This window comes from Phyllobates terribilis, unplaced genomic scaffold (assembly GCF_046119375.1).
Source record: "Phyllobates terribilis strain yellow unplaced genomic scaffold, ASM4611937v1 Scaffold_5__5_contigs__length_657084704, whole genome shotgun sequence".
In the NCBI taxonomy this organism is placed as follows: Eukaryota; Metazoa; Chordata; class Amphibia; order Anura; family Dendrobatidae; genus Phyllobates; species Phyllobates terribilis.
Window position 1 is genome coordinate 135,991,641 of NW_027362765.1, and position 26,321 is coordinate 136,017,961.

At 42.3% G+C, this 26,321-nt stretch overlaps 1 protein-coding gene across 9 annotated transcripts in view; it reads right to left on the reverse strand.

The window, feature by feature from the left end:
• Positions 1–11,328: 11,328 nt before the first annotated feature.
• The window catches only part of ZNF831 (zinc finger protein 831), a 70,019-nt gene continuing 55,026 nt past the window's right edge, over positions 11,329–26,321 (reverse strand). For all 9 annotated transcript variants that reach the window (XM_073683031.1, XM_073683030.1, XM_073683032.1 and 6 more), the window contains 2 exons: positions 15,020–15,120; positions 11,329–13,476 (listed from right to left, as the gene is read on the reverse strand). In XM_073683031.1, coding sequence (XP_073539132.1) covers positions 12,847–13,476; positions 15,020–15,120 — 731 coding nt within the window. In that variant the 3' untranslated portion in view covers positions 11,329–12,846. The remainder of the gene's footprint in view (positions 13,477–15,019; positions 15,121–26,321) is intronic.

Here is a 26,321-nt window from a genome sequence, read left to right on the forward strand (position 1 = left end):
CAGCACAAAACACCTCCCTAATAGCACCAGATACCTCAGTGCAGCACAAAATACCTCCCTAATAGCACCAGATACTGCAGTGCAGCACAAAACACCTCCCTAATAGCACCAGATACTGCAGTGCAGCACAAAATACCTCCCTAATAGCACCACATACTGCAGTGCAGCACAAAATACCTCCCTAATAGCACCAGATACTGAAGTGCAGCACAAAATACCTCCCTAATAGCACCACATACTGCAGTGCAGCACAAAATACCTCCCTAATAGCACCAGATACTGCAGTGCAGCACAAAATACCTCCCTAATAGCACCAGATACCGCAGTGCAGCACAAAATACCTCCCTAATAGCACCACATACTGCAGTGCAGCACAAAATACCTCCCTAATAGCACCAGATACTGAAGTGCAGCACAAAATACCTCCCTAATAGCACCAGATACTGCAGTGCAGCACAAAATACCCCCCTAATAGCACCAGATACCGCAGTGCAGCACAAAATACCTCCCTAATAGCACCAGATACCGCAGTGCAGCACAAAATACCTCCCTAATAGCACCACATACTGCAGTGCAGCACAAAACACCTCCCTAATAGCACCAGATACTGCAGTGCAGCACAAAACACCTCCCTAATAGCACCACATACTGCAGTGCAGCACAAAATACCTCCCTAATAGCACCAGATACTGCAGTGCAGCACAAAATACCTCCCTAATAGCACCAGATACCGCAGTGCAGCACAAAATACCTCCTTAATAGCACCACATACTGCAGTGCAGCACAAAATACCTCCCTAATAGCACCAGATACCGCAGTGCAGCACAAAATACCTCCCTAATAGCACCAGATACCGCAGTGCAGCACAAAATACCTCCTTAATAGCACCACATACTGCAGTGCAGCACAAAATACCTCCCTAATAGCACCAGATACCGCAGTGCAGCACAAAATACCTCCCTAATAGCACCACATACTGCAGTGCAGCACAAAACACCTCCCTAATAGCACCAGATACCGCAGTGCAGCACAAAATACCTCCCTAATAGCACCAGATACTGCAGTGCAGCACAAAACACCTCCCTAATAGCACCACATACTGCAGTGCAGCACAAAATACCTCCCTAATAGCACCAGATACCGCAGTGCAGCACAAAATACCTCCCTAATAGCACCAGATACCGCAGTGCAGCACAAAATACCTCCCTAATAGCACCAGATACCGCAGTGCAGCACAAAATACCTCCTTAATAGCACCACATACTGCAGTGCAGCACAAAATACCTCCCTAATAGCACCAGATACCGCAGTGCAGCACAAAATACCTCCCTAATAGCACCAGATACCGCAGTGCAGCACAAAATACCTCCTTAATAGCACCAGATACTGAAGTGCAGCACAAAATACCCCCTGATCAGCACCAGATACTGCAGTGCAGCACAAAATACCCCCCTAATAGCACCAGATACCGCAGTGCAGCACAAAATGCCTCCCTAATAGCACCAGATACTGCAGTGCAGCACAAAACACCTCCCTAATAGCACCAGATACCGCAGTGCAGCACAAAATACCTCCCTAATAGCACCAGATACCGCAGTGCAGCACAAAATACCTCCCTAATAGCACCAGATACCGCAGTGCAGCACAAAATACCTCCCTAATAGCACCAGATACCGCAGTGCAGCACAAAATACCTCCTTAATAGCACCACATACTGCAGTGCAGCACAAAATACCTCCCTAATAGCACCAGATACCGCAGTGCAGCACAAAATACCTCCCTAATAGCACCACATACTGCAGTGCAGCACAAAACACCTCCCTAATAGCACCAGATACCGCAGTGCAGCACAAAATACCTCCCTAATAGCACCAGATACTGCAGTGCAGCACAAAACACCTCCCTAATAGCACCACATACTGCAGTGCAGCACAAAATACCTCCCTAATAGCACCAGATACCGCAGTGCAGCACAAAATACCTCCCTAATAGCACCAGATACCGCAGTGCAGCACAAAATACCTCCCTAATAGCACCAGATACCGCAGTGCAGCACAAAATACCTCCTTAATAGCACCACATACTGCAGTGCAGCACAAAATACCTCCCTAATAGCACCAGATACCGCAGTGCAGCACAAAATACCTCCCTAATAGCACCAGATACCGCAGTGCAGCACAAAATACCTCCTTAATAGCACCAGATACTGAAGTGCAGCACAAAATACCCCCTGATCAGCACCAGATACTGCAGTGCAGCACAAAATACCCCCCTAATAGCACCAGATACCGCAGTGCAGCACAAAATGCCTCCCTAATAGCACCAGATACTGCAGTGCAGCACAAAACACCTCCCTAATAGCACCAGATACCGCAGTGCAGCACAAAATACCTCCCTAATAGCACCAGATACCGCAGTGCAGCACAAAATACCTCCCTAATAGCACCAGATACCGCAGTGCAGCACAAAATACCTCCCTAATAGCACCACATACTGCAGTGCAGCACAAAACACCTCCCTAATAGCACCAGATACCGCAGTGCAGCACAAAATACACCCCAGAAGAGCCAAACACTCCACATGGGAGGACCGGCTAGTATATTAACGATGGTGTAAAGATGGTTCTGGTACAGTTCAGGTGGTATAATGACAATGAAGTTACAGTATATAAATCAACAGTTTGGTATACGGCCTGGTAGTAAAATAGAGTCACTGACCGTCCCTTTAAATCAAAAAGAATTTAGAATGCACATAATGGCAAACACAAGGTTATAGCTGGCCTCCCCTGCTAAAAATACAAGTCTTTATTATTCACCTTTTAATAAGTCTATAAATAATATACAATTTATTGTAAGTAATGTATAGTCGAAAGCTACAGTATAATGACCAAATAGAGTCTTAGTTGTCTCCAGGGAGTAATTTTACACATCAGACTTAATTTGTCATCTTAACGGCGAATACATTTGGGTAAAAAAATAAATAAAGAAGATGGCAAAAAACTGGATGAAATTAATTGTAATGGCAGCAATGCTAAATAAAAGTCAGAAATGGCATTTATCATCCATAGTATATCCATGGTGTGAAGCTGGGGTGGACACTGACAGAAGAGGAAAAGAGGGCCCCTGTGGAAGAACAATATATGGGCCCTTTGCAGTCCAATAGATCATCATAATGCACAATTCCTCCTGCTTTGGAGGTAGAAGTGGCCCTTTTACCTCTGGGGCCCCTGTACGGCTCCACAGATCGCAGCAATATTATGTTCGCCCCTAGTGTCCGGGTATTTCACCCTAAATCTTTTGCCTCCCTTTTTTATTTGCACAGGAAATAAAAAAAGGGCTGACAAAATGCTCAAAAGAATGGATTCGTGGAAGACGCCCAGACGCGTTTTTGCTGCAAAAAAACACTACTATATTTTTTTATTGAGCAATTGGATTGTCTGAATAGAATATTTTCACTTTTCTACTGCTCAACCCCTGAGTGACGAATCCCTACTCAGGCACCACAACTCTCACAGAGTGACTAACAGTCGTATATAATAGATAATATATTTATTGACTATTGGTTTTTTAAAAAAATGACCGGAAAACGTCAGAAAAAAAACAGCAAAAAAAAACCCCCAAAAAACACACACAAAAAAAAAACGGTCAGGAAACTACCAAAAGGGATGCTAAAAAAAGAAACTTCAGGTTTACAACACTCCATACAAAAGGGGAAGCATCTTCTAACTTAAAAAAGGATGTTTTTGACCAATGGAAAGCAACGCATTATGAATATACTCTTATAATCAGGTATAGACTACAAAGCACCATATCCATAATTCTTAAATTATTTAGGTCTCAATCTAACCTTTGGGATAATACAGTCAGATGACAACCAACACCCTGTGTGATCATTATACAGTCAGATCACTATGGGAAATGGGTCAGCGAGGGGTGAGATCACTATGGAAAACAATGCAAGTGTGGGGTGGGATTGCTATAGGAATTGGGGCAGCATGTGGTGGGATCACTATGGAAAACAGGGCAGTGTGGGGTGGGATCACTATGGGAAATGGCGGCAGCGTAGATTGGGATCACTATGAAAAATTGGGGTGAGAACTGTATGGAAAAGGGGGCTGCGTGTAGTGAAACCACTATGGAAAAGGGGGTAGTGTGGGGTGGCATCACTATAGTAAACCGGTCAGTGTCGGGTGGGAACACTATGTAAAAGGAAGCAGCATGTGGTGGACTGAGAGTGGAAAAGAGGGCAGCTTGATGTGGGCTCAGTAGGGAAAACGGGGCAGCGTGGGGTGGGATCGGAATGGAAAAGGGTCAAGCATGGGGTGGGCTCGGTATGGAAAAGGCAGCAGCATGGGGTGAGCTCTGTATGAAAAAGGGGCCACCGTAGGGTGGTCTCGGTATGGAAAAGGGGGCAGCGTGGGGTGAGCTCAGAATAGAAAAAGGAGCAGTGTCGGGTGAGCTCAGTATGAAAAAGGGGCAACATGGCCTCACTATAGAGAAGGGTAACATGAGGGAGACAGTTGGAGGAGGGGGCAGCATGGCGTGGGAACAGTGTGGATATTGTAGTTCATAAGTGAAGATGGTGCGGTAGGCATAATTCATCGGGCAGACGGTGTGGAGGACATAGTATATATCAGGGGGCACGGTGTGGAGGCCATGTACCATAAGAGGGACAGTGTGGGGCCATTTTTTGTGCAGGGATCATAGTGAGGGGCAATTATTTATCTGAGGCACAGCGTATGGCTTATTTAACCCCTTTACGACCTTGGATGTATAGGAACGTCCAAAGTCGTCTCCCTGCATACGATGCGGGCTCTGACACTGAGCCAGCATCTTTCCCGGCACATGACAGCTGATATGATCAGCTGTCATGAGCCCCTAACAGTCGCGGGAGGAATCGCAATTCACCCACAGCTGTTAACATGTTAAATGCCACTGTCAATCTCTGACAGCAACATTTAACTCGAGCAAACTGGATGCACGTCATAAGACCAGCCCATCGACGTCCCTGTCACGTGATCATGAGCCAAGATGGGTTGTCTTGACGTACGGACGTCTGCAGAAGACCCCCGTGCCTGTCACGGAGAACCTCCTATGAACGCCGGCCATGGTTGAAGCCCTGCTATGTGTAGCACAGGCGATCTGACGATCGCAGCTTCAGTTCTTCGAAGGGTTACTATTGAAGCAAGTAAAAAGTAGAAAAAAAATGTTTTAAAAAATATAAAAAAATATATAAAAGTTCATATCACTCCCCTTTTGCCCTTTTTTAAAATAAGACAATAAAAACAAATAAAAAATATACATGTTTGGTATCGCTGTGTTCAGAAATGTCCGATCTATCAAAATATAAAATAAATTAATCCGATCGGTAAACGGTGTAATGAGAAAAAAAATCAAAAAGCCAGAATTAAGTTTTTTTGGTCGCTGCAACATTGCAGTAAAATGTAATAACAGGCAATTGAAACATCGTATCCTCCCTAAAATGGGATCATTAAAAACGTCAGCGCGGCGCACAAATATTAAGCCCTCACCCGGGCCCAGATCACAAAAAATGGAGACGCTACTGGTCTCAGAAAATGGCGACTTTTTTTTTCTTGCAAACTTTGGAATTTTTTTTCACCACTTAAATAGAAAAGTACCTATACATGTTTGGTGTCTACGAACTCGTAATGACCTGGAGAATCATATTGGTGGGTCAGTTTTAGCATTTGGTGAACATGGTAATAAAAAAAAAATAATAATTGTGGAAGTGCACTTTTTTTTTGCAATTTCACCGCACTTGGAATTTTTTTCCCGTTATCCAGTACGCGATATGGTAAAATCAATGGTGTCATTCAAAAGTACAACTTGTCCTGCAAAAAACAAGTACTCACATGGCCATATTGATGGAAAAGTAAAAAAAAGTTATGGCTTTGGGAAGAAGGGGAGCAAAAAACGAAAATGCAAAAACGGAAAATCGCGTGGTCGTGAAGGAGGTGAAGAGAATCTGTCAGGTGATTTTTTTCATAGCATACTAATAGTATCCTGTTATAGGACTTGGGCAGCCCTTTTATAATATGTAACATTTATTCCTGTACTTTGTCCCGTTGTCTTGCTGTAAGCTCCGGACAATTCAGAGTCCTGTGCGGACTTGTCAAGGGTAGGTAAATCAAAGGTAAATATTCCTGCCATCCATCTGCTCCGACATCAGTGATAGTAAGGAAGCAGTCAGACTGCTGTATTACTCGCGTATTAAATAAACTTGTGAGCAGCTTCCAAGCTGAGGTTGTTTGAGGAACAGTCGGGTCACTTCGCTTAACCACTTTGCATTTTTGGAAACCTGAAGTGGTTAAAAGAAGCTCAACAGACTGAACATTTGATCAGCTAGTCATTTTTACACTGCAGCGTATATATTCAGTCTTTTTAGAGTTTATTTAGCTCTTCTTCAGGTGGGTTACGGAGGGTATCCGCATGAATAAGATGTCGTGTGCACATACCCTTAGTTTGACTTACCAGTAGGGGGCGTAAAAACTTAAAATGCCTAGGGTAGCTTGAACATCAAATACACCCCTGCTGTTCAACCCAAGCAGAAGTCAGCCTCGTATAAACAGGTAATTTCATATATCTCAAACATCCTGTTTTTCACGGAATTGTTCTGCAAAACAGGCACAGTGATGATTACTGAGCGCTGTTTAGATCTGTTGCCGTTTGTTTTATTATAAACCCGCCTGATTCTCCGATCATCCCCCATGCTCTACACTGCATCTCGGCATGCTCAGACTTCCTGCAATATACTGTATTGAATAAACTGATTTCCACTACGATGTAATCATTAACAGAAAGCAAGGAAACCATCATCCAAACCAATCAGTTTCAATAAGGAGGTCATGGAGATCCACTTTACTATTGATATTTACCAAAACACACAAAATTACAAAACTGAGTATCAAGAAATTGTCTGAAATCTGTACAAAATCCTGTTAAATTAACAAATAGCAGTCTATACACTTCATATACACAACGATGTACAATGATTGTCCAGCGTCATCAGATCATTAGTACAAACAGCAGTAACGATAGAAAATAAAGCATCCAACACCAGAACCACGAGATGCAGCTTATTGTCATGCAGATAACTCAGATACACACGAAATGATATACAAAGCTCCAAAAAACAAAGCAATAAAAAGGTGTGAAATAAAATGCATATAAAAAGGTATACGCAAGAACAACATTTATCACCAATCTACAAGATGTTATAATTGTACGATCGCTGGGGTCATTGTCTAGGGGATATTTTTTTCATCAGTCGCATAGAGAATCAATGGCGTGGTGGCGCGTATAGATACCATTACTACATTCAACAGGGGCACCCCATTCTTGTGATCGGTATGCGTTCCAGAAATAGTACCCCAGCAATCATACATTTAACACCAATCAGTAAGATGTGTTGTTCATGGGCTAGCCCCCTTTAAAGCAGCTTTCCAGGTCTATGCAAGTAAAACATATTATACATGAAAAATGAAGCAATTTTTTAAAACATTTTGTGTTTTGATTACGCACCATTTTTGAGAGTCCTGCTTGTTGTCAGCGAATGGAGTTATATGTTTTTACATGAAGTTGGAAACATGTCTTAAAGGGGTATTCCCATCTCCAACATCATATCCCAATATGTAGTAGGCGTAATAATAATAAATAATAATAGTAAATACCTCCAATTAGAAATGTAGTATAGCTTTTCTGATTCACTATGTCTCTTTCCTCATGTGCAGGCATTGCAGGACCTTAGGTATCCATGGTTACAACCACTAGCAACTAGCTGTCACTATATCAGTAGTCGTAACCATGCATACCTAAGGTCCTGCAATGCCTGCACATGAGGAAAGAGACATAGCGAATCAGAAAAACTACACTACATTTCTACTTGGAGGTAATTACTAATAATATTATTATTACACCTACTACATATTGGGATAGGAACTATGAGATGGGAATACCCCTTTAAGGTTGTGTTCACACATTCAGGTTTTCTGATGCAGTTTTTAACCCCAAACACAAGAGTGGATTTTGAAATAGAAGAAATCTCAGTCTCTACTTTTTGCATGTCTACTGTTTATTATTTTCCTATGAATTTGGCATCCAAAACTGCATATAAAAAAAAAACTCCTGAAAATGTGAATGGGTGTGTGACCACAGAGATTTTTTTAGGAGTTTTTCTCTTTAAAAACCGTTTCAAAAAGGCTTGAAAGACTCTTTCCTACTCATTTCTATTGTAAAACCACTTTGCTGTTTATGTTTTCAGTCTTTTTTTTTTTTCGTTTCAGATGTTGAAAAAAGCCTGGTGGGAAAAAAAAGAATGTGCGTGTCACATTTCGTGATGGGAAACGCTTTAAAGTAGGCACTGTCCAAAAAGGTTGCAAAACGCTCCAGGAAATAAACTTTTCAAAACCATTTCAGGAAACAATAAAAATCTTAAATAAGCCCCCCCCCAAGAGGTTTGAGCAGAAGGTTTGGCAGCAGAAACTGAGTGGATACTTTCCAAGTCCTCCTCCAAATCTCAAAAGTCCTCAAAAAACTTTGAGTTTCTGCTACAAAATCTCAGCAGAAAGACTCTGTGTGCCAAAGTCACTAAAGCATTTCCTGAAGCGATTTCCACTCGCATTTGACCTCCTTCAAAAAGTCTCAGTGTGCACATAGACTAAAGATCCAACTTAGGTCTAATTACAAGAATGGCTTCCTATCCACTAAGGCAGGGGTGCACAAAGTGGCCAGTTTGCTGCCCACTGTGCCATTCTGTGTGGCTCCCAGCCATCTCTGAATCCTTAGGCCACATGCACATGTTGAGTATTTGGTGAGTTTTTTACCTCCGTATTTGTATGTCAAAAACTTACCAAAAACTTATCATGGGCACAAAGTCGAAATGCACAGTGGGCATGAGTTTTCATGAAATCACATCCACTTTGTTAAATTAAGCAAATTTTGTGCACACAAAAAGTTTAGTAGAAAAAATGAAGTATTTACTCTATGTGGGAACAAGACTAGACTTCAATGACATTTATTTGTCATGTTGTTTTTTTTCTTTTTGGAATAATTTTCCCAAAATTTACAATGTAGAGCAGAAAAATTATATATTAAATATAAATTGCAGAAAAATATACTATGTCCATAGTGGGTGACTATACCCTTAAGGCTATGTGCACACGTTGAGTATTTGGTGCAGAAATTTCTGCAATGTTTCTGTATCTCTTGGCAGCAAAAATGTAGCGGAAAATCGGCTGCATTTTTGCTGCGTTTTTTGTGTGTTTTTTGCATGCTGTTTTTTGCAGTGCCTTCAAAGGGTGAAAAGTGCAGGCAAAAACGCACAAAGAATTGACATGCTGTGGATTTTTAAGCACGGCAAATCCTGAAAGGAAACATACTGATCATGTGCACAGCACTTCAGGATTCTCATTGATTTTGCTGGCATAAAAATTGCCTAGCGTTTTTGGGCCAACTCCGTGCAGAAAAAAATGCATCAAAAACGCACCGTGTGCACACAGCCTAAAGGGAATTTCAGCAGGTTATCAATATGTCATTTGAGAGCAGCATGATGTGTCACTTATTAGGCTTTGTGCTGTTGTTTCAATAAAATCAATGTTATTTGCAAGAGATTAGCACTTCAGGACTAGGTGTCTCGTGCTTCCTAGTCAACTCTATGTAACCCCACCCCCACCACTAATTAGTATCTTTCTGTCAATATATAGTGTACACAGAAAGCTGTCAATCAGTGGTGGGTAAGGAAGGGCTTGTGAATTTTCTGCTCTGCCGGTGAGTGGAATGGCAAGTCCAGGTACACACAAAAAAAGGTTTTGCGGGTTTTCATTTTGTCGACGCATTTTGAAGTTTACATACTGCTTGTTCAGGACAAAATAGATGTTTTTTATATCCTGAAGAAGCATGTAAACTTCAAAACGCGTCGACAAAACTTTTTTGTGTGTACCTGGACTTGCCATTCCACTCACCAGCAGCACGGAAAATTCACAAGCACTTCCTTAAGTACGTATGTGATCTGTAGACCCGAGGGTCTGCAGCAGCTGGCTTTCTGTGCTCTAACACTGTTGTGTGTACACAACTTGACCAGATTAGCATACCCTTTTACTCATTAAAATTTAAACTGGATAAGACCCTATTGCACTTTTTCTCTGCTCCCTAGCTTTTCAATCAGTGGTGTGGGCAGGGTTATACAGAGCTCAGCATTCAGAGCTCTGCTAGATCTGCAGCAAAAAAACTGTGATTTATCACAACTGCAGCAACCAGTAAACTAAGTGATACATCACTGGAATCAAGCTCTCTGTCCCTACTTCATGCTGCCAGGAGATAGGGTAGTAAAAACCTTGTAACCGATTCCCTTTAAAAGGATTTTTCTCTCTGATAAATGAATGTGAGGCCCTCTGTTCTGAGAGTTGCATTGGCTGTGTTGAATAGAGCATATGCATGGCTACCACCAAGTATCAGGGAATACCGGAGAGAGTTTATTAATCTGAAGGTGTGATCTCCACCTATCAGACATTTTGGTATGTCGGAATACTCCTTTACACAAAACCTTACAAATTGTACCAGCAGTCTCATCTACCACCAGCATGTTACAGAGCAGTAAGAGCTAAGCAGATCGATATGTCACTTTATGGGACAAGGTATTGTGTAACTTTGTAATTTTTTTCATTTTAATTCCTGCTAAGTCAAGATTTATGAGTCCAGTGGGCGGTCCTAATCAGTGATTGACAGTCATGCCTGTATATACACATATACAAGAAAGGCTGTTAATCACTGATAAGACCACCCACTGGACTACTAAGTGCAAAGTAAACAGGAACATAAAAGAATGAATTACATATTATACTGAATCTTTTACCACAAAACTATATATCAATCCATACAGCTCTTACTTCACTGTTCAGACTGTATGTTCAAGGCAACCAGTTCCTCTTAAAAAGCCTTACATGATCAGGGCATAATCAGAACAGGTTTTAAGTCTCTGCATCTATTCATTACCAGCATCCAGAGATCTGGAAAATGGTAGGGAATCAAAACACAAAGTAAATTAGAAATTTCTAAAGTTTGGTATTATACAAGGAATAGGCTTAATTTACATAATACTGCAAAACCCCCTTTAAAGTCACCGATGATTCTTTGAAGTTTAATTGGCATCTATGTGCAGTGAAGTCAGCCACTTTTTGGATTGACTGAATTAGGCCATGACCCCACTATCAGTATTTGGTCAGTATTCGGTCAGTATTTTTTCTCAGGAGTGGGAGCCAAAACCAGGTGAGGAACAATCAGAGAAAAGGTAGAATAGAAACAAGTCACCAATTCTGCATTTATCGCCCACTCCTGGTTTTGGCTCCCACTCCTGAGAAAAAATACTGACCGAATACTGATAGTGGGGCAGTGACCTAATGATAAGAATATAGCTAATTTTCCTGTTACCCAAACATTTTTGACTATGGAAAGACCCTCAAAGTATCCCAGAAGAAACAGAAATATAGACCAGGAAAACATACAAACTCCATTAGATGATAAATGATATATTCCTGTTCGCTTTCCTCTGCCACTGGGGGAGCTCACTGCATATAGATGTATACAGCTAGGATTGGATTTAAAGTGGAACTGAACTTTCAACAAACTAGGCACAAATCAATAGTAGAGACAAATCTAAGATACTTTCTAATATATCTGATGATTGAAGCCACTTTTTCCCTAAGGCCACAGCCCCACTATCAGTATTTGGTCAGTATTCGGTCAGTATTTTTTCTCAGGAGTGGGAGCCAAAGCCAGGAGTGTGTGATAAATGCAGAATTGGTGACTTGTTTCTATTAGACCTTTTCTCTGATTGTTCCTCACCTGGTTTTGGCTCCCACTCCTGATAAAAAATACTGACCAAATACTGATAATGGGGCCGTGGCCTAACATTCTGCCCTTAGAACTTGTTATCCACTCTGAAAAGACAGCTTAATTTGCCTTGCTCAAAACTAGAACAGGTAGAGGGAGACACCGAAAGATTGAATTGGGCTTTCTATAAAGTCTTTTACCTCACCCCTGAGCTGAATTCACATCTACACAGCTCAGTACAGCTGTATAATTTCCTCCAGGCTGCTGCTGCTTCTGGATGTGTGTTAACTAAGCAATGATGAGCAGGAATCATTCTCTGTGTGCTGTGCATAAGACACATCATAGCAGCTAGTTTCCATCCACCAGCTTGGAGTCAATTGCAAATTTAATGATAGGGCTTTAAGAAGAAAAAACTTGTGAAAAGTGCAGAGTACAAAACATGGAAGATACAAAAATAGAGTTCCTTATGTACACACAGGACAACTTATTCTGAGTAGTTACCTGTAATTACAGTTACCATTTAATAGTAGGTGTATAAATTTGTATGCAGTGAGACCCCCAAATGAAAGCTGTTAGTAACCGCTATAACAATATCACAGGAAGAATAGATGGACCTGTCCCACCATGGAACCTATAGCAGTTATGTGCCCTGCCTATGATTATGTAGATATACATAAATACAAACTTAACTGGTCAAGCAAAAATAAAGGAAATTTTGTTAAATCAATCATTGATTGGTGAATGTATGTCTGTCTTCACTGCATAAAGGCAAAAGCTGCACTGTAAAACATGTCACTACAATATATTTGGAATGGCTTGGATTAAGGTTCACCTTGGTATCATTAATAAAGTTAGACCTTAAGAAAGAAACAAAACAAAAAAACCCGTCAGTTCCGCATCATCCAATCAAGAACAATATCTCAGATCCTTGAAAAACCGGTCCACCAGCTTAACAAAGTGATCAATGTAAATACCATATTCTTAGGAATCCTTCAAGGAATTACTCAAGAATATAGAGGCGGTCCTCATCATCACTGCTGGAGTCACTATATTCTACATGGGTTTGTTTTCTCATCACCTCCAAGTTAATCTTCTGTGTTTTAAGATTCTGATGGTCTGAGGGGTCACCATGATTTTCTGACTGCAGTTTCCAGCTCAAAGATAAAGTTCCAGGTCCCAGAGTTGAACCAGAATTACTAGTATTTTGAGCCATATAGCTATCAGGTGCATTTATGTTTTGTAAAGATGACCTTCGAGTACCATCCTTTGCTTCTACAGTAATTCTTGGTTGGGAGTCAGAAGATGTCAACTCTGATACCAAGCCTGTAACGTCGTCTCCTAAGCTGTGCCCTATTGTCTTAGATCTGTGTAGAATTTTTCTGACATGTTTTGGTGGTGGACAACCACTTAGGTGATGATGCAGTAGAGCTTCTTTCCCTGTGGAGGGAATATCTGAGCAGGACTTTTGCCAAATTAAGGAGGACAAATGGGGAGGTTCTAGTTGGGCCAACTCTTCCGCAGGCTGAGGACTTTTATTATCTTCCTCATGAATTAACTGTTCCAATGCAAATTTTCTTGTTGATATCGAACCCTTATTCATTTGACTGTCCAGTGTAGCTTGACCTTCATTCTGGTAAAAGCAAGAAAGATTTTTAGATGATCTTTTAGATGAGTAATTTCAGCAAATCAATAAAAAATGCCTTGATCAAGCTACAGGGGTTGCAATATTTCTGACTCATGTGATGGTTGTACCAAGAAAAGTACCATGTATGGAAAGTTATCAAGTAATTCTTAATGTCATACATGTTTGTAACCCAAGGAAAATGCCATTGATCATTGATGGACTATATTCATTGTAAGAAAGTTGGCATAGCAAATGGGTAAAGAGACTGGGTCTGTTGCTACCAGAGCCACTAACAATTTACTGTAATTTGTAGGGGAATCAGGTAGCAGGTGTTCAATGTCTACAACTCCACCACGGAAGAAATTATAAAAAAATAGATTGTCTGTCTATACATAATGCACAGATATGCTGTTTAATCCAAAATCTCTTTGCAGCCACTCTTTGCTCTGGCTAAGCAATGAGGGTCTTGAGCGAGGGTCTCTCTTCTATTACTGTATTAAAATGCAATACAGAATTTTTTAGTATTGGTTTTCTAAACAAGACAAGTCTGTGAAACATTTTTGAAGTGTAGATTGTAAATCAAACTAAGTGGAACCATTAGAATGACAGAGAACAAAAAAACTGTTTTCAATTTCCTGATACGCCAATAAATTCCTGAAAATGTCTATGCTTTGTGGGACATTTCAAATGTACTTCATTACCCTTTGTGGTTAAGAACCTGCGATTATGGAAAGGTGCACAGCGGGTGTGAAGAATCGGGGGAACTTTCTCTGCATCACGACTATAGCGCACCCGCTGTTTAGCATTACAAAATAATTCATAAAACGACCCAACATGTGGAAGGACTTAAAATGCTCTGAACGACTAAAATATTCAATGTTTCACCACTATTTGTTGTAGCATTTCATAACTTACTAAAGACAGAAACATTTCCAAAGAAGGGTGACAGGATCCACACGTCATTGGTGACTCTGTTGACCAATACCTTTTCACAAAAAAACTCCTAGCACCTCCAGGACCCTATACAATACAGTGGTAGAATGAGTAACGAGACTCTACGATGAGAAACTCTACATGCATGGAAGATTTATGTGTCTCTTGATTCGTGCAACTTTCATGACTTAATCCACATATAGTCTAACTTTCTCATCTTGGCCACTTACTTTATGGTCATAAAAAGCATTTCCTCCAATGAACATGATTTTGGATGGAGGAAAGCAGAGAGAACGTATTAACTGCATGAAGATGTTGTATGGTGCCACTTAAACCAATGGTTCCACATACAGTATGTAAGGCAACTATAGCTTCCACTGAATCAGTAGATGCAATTACTCGGCAATAGTGAGGACCTCCCCTATCAGTCTACCAACCATAACCTGCCTTCTGTTATAACAAAGTATCTGATCTTTTGTATCAAATGTATATGGTTGCTGATTCTTTGTTTTGAAAATGCACTGATCCATACTATATCCCTTTAGTCTACCAATGTGCCTGTAGATGGGATTTAGACTTTTTTGCCCTCTATAATAAATGTGAAGAAAATTCTCACCTCCTGACCAAGGTCTCCTGGTTGACTAGTTGGATGAATGCTAGTTCTGGTGCCATCCTTATCACTAAGCTCAAAATTAATAGTCCTCAGTAATATTTCCCCTGCAAGAAAGAAAGAAAGAGATAATTAATATGGTCCAATGTAAATTTATCACATGTGGTGGTGGTTTCATCAGTTTAAATCACAGACCCTGTTATAGCATTGAAGCAAGACCCATTTTATGCTGGAGTTAATAATTTGTGATGGTAGTATCATTAGTGGCTAGGTAATGTGTCCAGGTACAGTAAATGAATTATGACACATCCATGGTGTATATATCTTATATCGTCCAGTTAATCACGTGCTGGTGGTATCCTTGCTGGGAAGGTAGACTCCTTAAGCCTTAAGAAGGTGTTTACTATAGATTGTGCATATACATTGTGCAACTCCAAATACCACCACGTGAGATCACATGTTCGATCATGTTTTCATATATGTTGGGTGATTATAATTTAAAATTAATATTCATCTCTCTTCTGACGATGGTGAAAGATGAGCAATAGGCATGTGTTACTGTTTCTTAAAGTGCTAACATGACTTATTACAATATTCTTAATTCTTTTTGGGCTACCATATATCAGATGGCTATGGTATTCACTTTTCTTTGGTTATCTCCTTTAACTTGTCTTTCCGGGGCTGTTATTGAGGCTGCATAGGCTCCCCCAGGCACTCCATGTGGCCTCAGCCACACACAAACTAACTTCCTGTCTCACAACATATTTTATAGTTGATGACACTATTCAATTCATTCAATGCATTCATTTACATTCAGTAAGCAGCAGTGAAACACACAATACTAAAAAAAAGTATGTAGAAGGATAACTTAAAGCAATATATACAATACAATAAAAAACACAAGTGCTCTAATTGAGAAGCCATGAATAAAATGAACAGGCAGTCACCCTGGGTATACCCTTATATTGCCAGCCTTTTCCCATTCTCTGTACAGACCACCAAACCTGCTTCATCCTCATTCTAATACATTTAATGTGTTTTTATATTAAACTACAACTTCTTCCAGTGTGTTCTATTATTATGTCTAGCCTTTCTATTTATACAGTACAGACCAAAAGTTTGGACACACCTTCTCATTTAAAGATTTTTCTGTATTTTCATGACTATGAAAATTGTACATTCACACTGAAGGCATCAAAACTATGAATTAACACATGTGGAATTATATACTTAACAAAAAAGTGTGAAACAACTGAAAATATGTCTTATATTCTAGGTTCTTCAAAGTAGCCACCTTTTGATTTGATGACTGCTTTGCATACTCTTGGCATTCTCTTGATCAGCTTCAAGAGGTAGTCACCGGAAATGGTTTTTACTTCACAGGTGTGCCCTGTCAGATTTAAAAAGTGGGATTTCTTGCCATATAAATGGGGTTTAGACGATCAGTTGTGTTGTGCAGAAGTCTGGTGGATACACAGCTGATAGTCCTACTGAATAGACTGTTAGAATTTGTATTATGGCAAGAAAAAAGCAGTTAAGTAAAGAAAAACGAGTGGCCATCATTACTTTAAGAAATGAAGGTCAGTCAGTGCGAAAAATTGGGCAAACTTTGAAAGTGTCCCCAAGTGCAGTTGCAAAAACCATCAAGCGCTACAAAGAAACTGGCTCACATGAGGACCGGCCCAGGAAAGGAAGACCAAGAGTCACCTCTGCTTCTGAGGATAAGTTTATCCGAGTCACCAGCCTCAGAAATCGCAGGTTAACAACAGCTCAGATTAGAGACCAGGTCAATGCCACACAGAGTTCTAGCAGCAGACACATCTGTACAACAACTGTTAAGAGGAGACTTTGTGCAGCAGGCCTTCATGGTAAAAATAGCTGCTAGGAAACCACTGCTAAGGACAGGCAACAAGCAGAAGAGACTTGTTTGGGCTAAAGAACACAAGGAATGGACATTAGACCAGTAGAAATCTGTGCTTTGGTCTGATGAGTCCAAATTTGAGATCTTTGGTTCCAACCACCGTGTCTTTGTGGGACGCAGAAAAGGTGAACCGATGGACTCTACAGGCCTGGTTCCCACCGTGAAGCATGGAGGAGGAGGTGTGATGGTGTGGGGGTGCTTTGCTGGTGACATTGTGGGGGATTTATTCAAAATTGAAGGCATACTGAACCAGCATGGCTACCACAGCATCTTGCAGGGGCATGCTATTCCATCCGGTTTGCGTTTAGTTGGACCATCATTTATTTTTCAACAGGACAATGACCCCAAACACACCTCCAGGCTGTGTAAGGGCTATTTGACCAAGAGGGAGAGTGATGGGGTGCTACGCCAGATGACCTCGCCTCCACAGTCACCAGACCTGAACCCAATCGAGATGGTTTGGGGTGAGCTGGGCCGCAGAGTGAAGGCAAAAGGGCCAACAAGTGCTAAGCATCTCTGGGAACTCCTTCAAGATTGTTGGAAGACCATTTCCGGTGACTACCTCTTGAAGCTCATCAAGAGAATGCCAAGAGTATGCAAAGCAGTCATCAAAGGAAAAGGTGGCTACTTTGAAGAACCTAGAATAAAGACATATTTTCAGTTGTTTCACACTTTTTTGTTAAGTATATAATTCCACATGTGTTAATTCATAGTTTTGATGCCTTCAGTGTGAATGTACAATTTTCATAGTCATGAAAATACAGAAAAATCTTTAAATGAGAAGTTGTGTCCATACTTTTAGTCTGTACTGTACTTAGAAGCACTTTAGGGGTTTCTCTCCGTAAGGACCTCCATGCAGCTTTTTCAAAGAAACCAAGACATTCCCCACCGAGATAAAAAGTTATAAAACTTTGTTCAGTCATCCTGACATTTGTAATACAAAGACATCTATTGCCTACAGTATTATTTTGAGATATGATCTGGACCGCCATCCATAATTGCTCAGAGTATTTATCGATAGTCTTCTCCCACATACACAATCCTACAAGCACTATGGTCAAAGAAAGCAGTAATGCTAAATATAAGTAAAATAGAAGAAATCTTTATTGAATTACATAGCAGCCAATAGTGGAAAAGCGGCATCATGTAGGGGGTCATCGCATACCAAACTACATCACAGCATTCCAGAAATGGATGTATCTACTGCCAGTAAATTCTCATCTAATCATCACATGGAAAATATATTAGTGAGATTTATTTATTTTACATACTCATAGAGCGCCATTAATTTCCTCAGTTCTTTACAAACATCATCATCACTGTCCCCATTGGGGCTTACAATCTAAATTCCCAAACAGTATGTGTTTGGACTGTGGGAGGAAACCAGAGACCCCAGAGGGAACCCAGGCAAACATCCAAGACTTGAACTTGAACATTGATAGTCTATCAATGGGAGTCGAACCTGTGGGATCCATACCTATCAGCACCACGAATCCTTCATTGTTTCCATATTTACAATGGCTGACCTATGTGAGTGGCTGTGTCACATACCGCAGCTCGTCCCATTTATTCCTGTCACTACTGTACAACCTCTTTATTGTTGTGATCCTCGGGGAGAGCCAGTTATCATTGAGAGTGAGAGTTTCTTTTTCAGCGCTAAAGATCTATTTATCTGGATTGCAAATGCCCCAAAATAGAGGTCCCTGTTCCATGTGTTCAAGAGACTCAAAGCAGATGAACTTTCTCTCTCTCTCAATGTGCCTCGCTCTGGACAGTCGCCAGTCCATGCAGATGTTTCATGGTAAGAACCAGATCCATCTACCCCTTGAGTGATCTGTCTAAGCAGCTTAGCGTCATGCCCTCAAACCTCTTACATGTATTTCCCCTGCAACCTCTTTATTAGTGTAATTATTTGTCAGGATTGCTGACTTTCACTCCAGAATATTCTTGAGTTTTTGATTAATATTTTCAACATCTCCAGGTAGGAAACAGTAGACATGTAGCTGAAATCATCTGCTCAAGGACCTACACGTTGCTGTTGATTTACATGTCTGGATGTAGCGTACATTAGTGCACAACTAATTTTTCAATATGTATACAGCTGACTTATGGTGAGACTTGCCTAGCATAAGAGCCACTTAAGTCCCAATGTACATGGCCCAAAATATTGCACAACTATTGTAAATGGTCCAAAATTTGGCACAACTATTGTTGACTGCACATTTCAATAGACACTTGTGAATAGCAGTATTCCCATTTTAGACACATATGGATATCCCATAAATGTCCGATAGATGTGGCTCCAATCTCTGGAACCCACATCTATCTCGAAAATGGGGCCCCGTCTTGTGGCCACTGTGGATGACCTCATCTCCTGGAAACGCCTGTTTAGCAATTTTTGAATCTCAGATAAATTAATGGAGTGAGTCTTTTATGCGTAGTTTCCTTAAGACAGGGCCCCTTAATCGAGACGAGGATGATACGAGAGGTGGGTTCCATATCTAACAGATACATTCTGTGGAAACGCCATAAATGTCTGAAATGGAAATAACCCTTTAGAGGGTCTGTCTATTTTCAGGAAAGGGGTCCCCAAACAGTGTAAAGTATAAGAAATAACAAACTCCTTAGGTACTCACCCTACCTGGGACCAGAGCCAGTTCCCTGCTGCTTCAGTGTTCAGGCATCTCAGCGGCTGTGCCGACGTTGAGCTCATGTGACAGGCTAGAGCAGTGATGCGCAATGTTGACTTGACATCACCACTGTAGCCAAAACACTGGGTCCGAAGCAGTGGCAGGAAAGCGGCACTGGACCTAGGAAGGGTGAGTATCTGCTGAGTTTGTTATTTTAGTAATTTTAAGCAGTTTGAGGAATACTTTCCTGAAAGTGGACAACCCCTTTGATGCATGGAAGTAGCTCATCTTAGAATACTGTACCTAAGGCTCAATGTGGGGCACAGGTTACTTAAACCCACTAAATGAGATTATTCCGAATTTTTTTGACAGCCTATCAAAACATGTGCATGTTCACCATTGTATTTTTTTTGCTCACCACTGGGACACATCATTATTAAAGTCTAATAGGTTATCTGTTAATCATTTCATAAGAAATAGACTTGTTATTAGTTACTGGCTCCAAAGTCACCTCCAAGTAAGATTGTCTTCTGCTAGATATTTGGGGTCCATTATAGAGTCAGAACCTGGGCCCATCAGGAATCATCTGGTACTATGGTGGGCCAATCCTACCATAGTGTAGCCTGTTAATACTATGATCTCAGTGTGTACTTTGAATCCACAAACTATCAAGGCCAAAAGGGGGAAAAAATATTCCCACCAAGATAATTCATCAAAAATTGTGTTTAACATGTTATTCCGCTGAAAGATTGTGTGCTGCACAAATACACAATATCAAGGATGAGGTCTATACTGCCCAATAACAAATGTAATCATAGCGGAAAGCCATGTGGCGGTCATGGGGCCAAAAGAAAGAAGAGGTCCATTCCAGTTTAGCTTTTATTCTCATTTAATGCATGGTGCAACCTACACGGGGTTGTGCTCCAACAAGGGCTTGACCTGAGTCATGAAATGGGATGAAGACACTAGGACCTCCTGCGTAGGAGTGTGGTGGTGTCAGCCAGGCACCTGAGCGGTACATTGTTTTTATCTTCCTGTGCCCACCCTCAATAAATTACTTGTCAATCTTATGATGCTTTATACGACCGATTTATAAGGCTCCATAGTAAAAATCATGCTATCTATGCCTTTACAGATGGAATTAATCCTAAGCAACAAGTCTGAGACATGACCTTGTAATTCAGTGATGGGGGTTGTGTACAATATAGACCAGATGCATCCCCAAGAATCATCCAGTTTTAGGGACATTCTGCAAACTGTGCTCCTTTTACAAGCCGAAGAATTTGACATTTATAACCTTCAGGATCTGTTTTGGGGTTGGCCGTACTATTTACAGGATTTCACGTCAATATATCCATACAGTATAATGGATGATGACTCCTGCCACAGCCATGTACACTGCAGTAATAGGAAACAGTCAGCAAGATTGAAAAGTGGTAGCAAATATAAAAAAGGAGGTTTGGAGTTCTGTGAATATTGCTGTAAATTTTTCAAAAATTAATATTACATGTAATCTTGGGATTATTGTAAAGTTTACTACAATATTCTGTAGTCTTTACATTTGGTACTGAATAGTAATACCATAAAAGAAAAACTAAATTTATATCCTGGCGTCGGGTTACATGATCTTTTGATTGGCCCAAAAGATCATTGTTTTCAGCAGCACATTGTGCTATGTAAACAGCAATGTGCTGCCAAGAACAATGGCAACATATGTGCACAAACCGACCTTTCAATGATCGTTCTGTGCTCAAATTATTATCTTGTCTGCCTGGTTATTAAATGAATGCTGGATGCAGGGAGGAAATGACCTTTATTCTTCCCAGCAGCCCCCAGCTGTCAGTCATAGAGGCCCGTGTGGCTTCAATCTCCGCTCAGCACATAGTGAGCGGAAGTAACCATGCTTCCATCACTGACTGACACTGATGCACTCCCTAGGCTGCTTGCTGTAGTTTTGATAAAATCACTTTTATTTTATATAATGCAGTTCTGTGAATACTGAGCTCTGTATAACCCCGCCCACACCACTGATTTGCAGTTTTCTGTGTACACTGTGCATAGGCAGAAAGCTGCCAATCAGTGGTGGAGTTATACAGATCTCATGAATAAGGAGGACTACCTGACAGCAGGTTTACTAGTCCTCTAGTAATAATCTCCTGCTGATAAAACAGTGATTTTATCAAAACTACAGCAAACAGCCCAGTAAGTTACACATCACTAGATTCAGGATCTCTGTCTCTACATCATGTTGTCCTAAGATAAGGTGGTAAAAACCTGGTGAAAGATTCCCTTTAAAGAAGAAAAAAAAGTGGTGTTTATATAAAAGTCACAAAAAATTAAATTCGTCTAAACGGGTCATAGCTGTTCTAAAAAAAGTATGGAACAATTGCAATTCTGTCAAAATGTAAAATTCAAAATTAACTTTTGAAATTTGACAGATTCGTCTAGCGATATTAGGTAACCTTGGATATAACCTGATATAACTTGCACATGGCATAGTTGAAATTGTAATGCACACGCCCGGACTGACTGGCGTGTGCGTGTATATGTAGTGATTCCACTGGACCGTACCGGAGAGTGAATGCCTGGAGGGGCGTAACTAAGTATCCACCCGATCCGACCAAGGTCGCACGACGGCATACGACGCCAGTGCACCAAGCAGGAACCGAGCAGAGGGACCAGGGGCTACTCCAGGTCAGACCCCGGACACGGCTGTTGACCCACACCGGGGAATACAGGAACAGGCAGGTTAGGCTGGCACACAGACGGGTGGCTGCTGGCAAGCACAACTGTTTTGCAAACAGAGAGGTACTGACAGGTACGGCCGGTATGCAGGCAGGTGGATGCTGGTAAGTACGACTGGTATGCAGGCAGGGAGGTACTGGCAGGTACGACAGGTTGGAGCACAGAGTGGATAGGTCCCAGTACAGACTGGGACTCAGGAACAGAACAGCATATGTGGTGGACAAACACAGCAGAGTGAGGCCGCCGGGAGCGGCGAGTGAGAGCAGAGCAAGACGAGACCGCCTGGAGCGGTGAGCGAGAGTAGAGCAGGACGAGGCCGCCTGGAGCGGTGAGCAAGAGTCGGAGCAGAGCGAGACTGCCGGAGCAGTGAGCAAGAGTCAGAGCAGAGCGAGACTGCCGGAGCAGTGAGCAAAGGGTCAGAGCAGAGCGAGACTGCCAGAGCAGTGAGCAAAGGGTCAGAGCAGAGCGAGACTGCCGGAGCAGTGAGCAAAGGGTCAGAGCACAGCGGGACTGCCGGAGCAGTGAGCAAAGGGTCAGAGCAGAGCGAGACTGCCGGAGCAGTGAGCAAAGGGTCAGAGCAGAGCGAGACTGCCGGAGCAGTGAGCAAAGGGTCAGAGCAGAGAGAGACTGCCGGAGCAGTGAGCAAAGGGTCAGAGCAGAGCGAGACTGCCGTAGCAGTGAGTAAAGGGTCAGAGCAGAGCGAGACTGCTGGAACAGTGATCAAAGGGTCAGAGCAGAGCGAGACTGCCGGAGCAGTGAGCAAAGGGTCAGAGCAGAGCGAGACTGCCGGAGCAGTGAGCAAAGGGTCAGAGCAGAGCGAGACTGCCGGAGCAGTGAGCAAAGGGTCAGAGCAGAGCGAGACTGCCAGAGCAGTGAGCAAAGGGTCAGAGCAGAGCGAGACTGCCGGAGCAGTGAGCAAAGGGTCAGAGCAGAGCAAGACCGTCTGGAGCGGTGAGCAAAGGCAGAGCAGGCAAGAGCCGCCGGAGCGGTGAGCAAGGCAGAGCAGGCAAAAGCCGCCGGAGCGGTGAGCAAGGCAGAGCAAGCAAGAACTGCCGGAGCGGTGAGCAAGGCAGAGCAGGCAAGAACCGCCGGAGCGGTGAACAAGGCAGAGCAGACAGAAACCGCCAGAGCGGCGAGCAAGGCAGGGCAGAGGGGACAGGGCTCAGTTCACACAGAACAGACAGGAAGGGAAAGGCAGAACCAGATAACCACAGGGTACTTGCAGTGAAGTAGCGAGTGGACCACAAACTCACAAACGGAAGTACAGTGACAACGAGCAGGAGTTAGGTACGAGTTCAGACTCTGCAGAAAAAGGGAAGATATGGGCGTAGAGAGAGACGGGAAACAGGCTGGAAGATAGTTAGGGCAGGAACAGACACTGGGAAAAGACACAGACAACAGATCTAGGTATGCGGCCCCTAGAGGGCAGAAGGAACAGGCTAAGAGCATGTTCACACGGGCCTGGAAATACAGCCTCCAGGAAAGGCAGAAAGACAGCTGGCTAGAGTACACAGACAGGACACAGTTCAGACATGGGAACTGATACCGCAAGGCAGGAAACATAGACAGGACCTGGCACATCAGTGACTAGAAGCCAACTGACAGAACAAGATGCTCAGGCCAGGATTCCAAGGAGGAGCTGGTTTAAATACCACGTGACAGACAGCAATAGGCTGAGGACGCATTAGGGGTGTGTCTGCAGCAGCTACAAGAAACAGGAAGTTCGGCGGGCGTCACCCTAAGCAGCCAGAGCAGAGCAAAGCAGACAGTATGGAAAGAAGCCAAAGTGGCAGTCTGGACTGGAAATCAAGTGCGCGCTCTTGCACAGTGGGAGATGGACCACTATGCAAGGACGCCGCCAGGTATGTTACAGAAATGAATACTTTAAAGATTTTTGGTGCAAATTATGCCATTTTTGATAATTGTGGGCTATATAATTTCTTTCCTATTACTTAATATAGCAACAACTGTGGGACGTACAGAATATTTCCCAGGGAATGAGCAGACCCTATGCTTACAATGGGTAGGAATCTTCAGAGAATTCCCCGCGACTCTACAAATTTAATGATAAAAATCTTCAAATATTCAAATTGCGTCTTTATTTTGAAAAGCTGCCAGAGGTCTCTTTATGGTACATCAAAGGGCAGTTTTAAATGTGTGACAATGACATCCTTCATACTGTGCATGTGTGCAGAATACAGTCAGTCACGTACAGGATTAATAAGAACTAATGAGTCTATTAGACTACTAAGTCTGGCTATTAAAGTTACCAGAGGAAGCCATATGACAACTCAACCCCCATAAAATAATATACATAAAGAAATCAATATTTTCTTGGCCCAAGTATAAGCAAATATCTTATTTTTTACCAGGAGCAAATGAGCCTAAGGAGTGGACGGAGCTCTGAAGAGTACACGGAGTGGATGGAGCTCTGAAGAGTACATGGGGTGGACGGAGCTCTGAAGAGTCCATGGGGTGGATAGAGCTCTGAAGAGTCCATGGGGTGGATGGCCCTCTGAAAAGTCCATAGGGTGGACAGTGAAGAGTCCATGGGGTGGACGGAGCTCTGAAGAGTCCATAGGGTGGACGGAGTTCTGATGAGTCCATGGGGTAGACAGAGCTCTGAAGAGTACACGAGGTGGTTGGAGCTCTGAAGAGTGCACGGGGTGGATGGAGCTCTGAAGAGTCCATGGGGTGGATGGAGCTCTGAAGAGTCCATGGGGTGGACGGAGCTCTGAAGAGTCCATGGGGTGGATGGAGCTCTAAAGAGTCCATGGTGTGGATGGCCCTCTGAAAAGTCCATAGGGTGGACAGTGAAGAGTCCATGGGGTGGACGAAGCTCTGAAGAGTCCATAGGGTGGACGGAGCTCTGATGAGACCAAGGGGTAGACAGAGCTCTGAAGAGTCCATGGGGTGGACGGAGCTCTGAAGAGTCCATGGGGTGGACAGAGCTCTGAAGAGTCCATGGGGTTGATGGAGCTCTGAAGAGTCCATGGGGTGGACAGAGCTCTGAAGAGTCCATGGGGTGGATGGAGCTCTGAAGAGTCCATGGGGCGAACGGACCTCTGAAGAGTTCATGGGGTAGATGGAGCTCTGATGAGTCCATGGGGTGGACAGAGCTCTGAAGAGTCCATGGGGTGGATGGAGCTTGAAGAGTCCATGGGGTGGATGGAGCTCTGAAGAGTCTGACCCTATCTATCATAATGAAGCAGCTAAGGAGCTTGTGCAAGGGTCATTGTGAAGGGAGAGGGAGCAGGATCAGCTGTGACATTGCCTATTGTGATTTGTGGATCCTGTGTGTAGAGGTGTTACCTGCCATTGTACTCCTGCCTGTGATAATAAGGAAACTGCTGAAAACTCTTCCTGAAAAGATAAGAAGTAGGTGTCTAAAAAAGCCCCAGTGGCAGGTGTGAAAATTGCAAAATTACTTTTTTTAATTTTGTTTTTTAATATAGATCGTGGTATGAAGAAAAAAAAACATTGTTAATTGTAAAACAAAAACCTGATTTAAACAATAGGTAATTTTCTGATGACCCATCCCCTTGAAAAGCTGGTCAGCAATGAGATGTGCCCTAAATGCTACACTGCAAACTTACAGTTTTCCGCTTAATGGATTCTCCTTCTTAAACACAGCACAAAGTTTCGGCACATGTTCCTTCTTAAGAGAAAATAGTCAATCACTAACAGCAAACCCCTATAAGATATGAATGACCAGAATAATGATACGGGCTGTAAATAATCAGATGGTAAACTTCTGGTGTCCACAATTGTACACTGCCAAGGAAAACACGGTTCACGTTACATGGTTGGGTTACTGGGGTGGTAGCTCATATCCTATGGAGCGACTACAGGTAACATTTTTATGCTAACCAAAAGCAGGATCTTCTGTAATAGCTTTAAGATGGAAGAAGTCATGTAGAAGAATTCTTCTGAGCAATGTAATTTTATCTCTACTTATTAAAGGGGTTCCTTGACATTAAGATATTCAAAAAGTGCCCTACCAACTAGACCC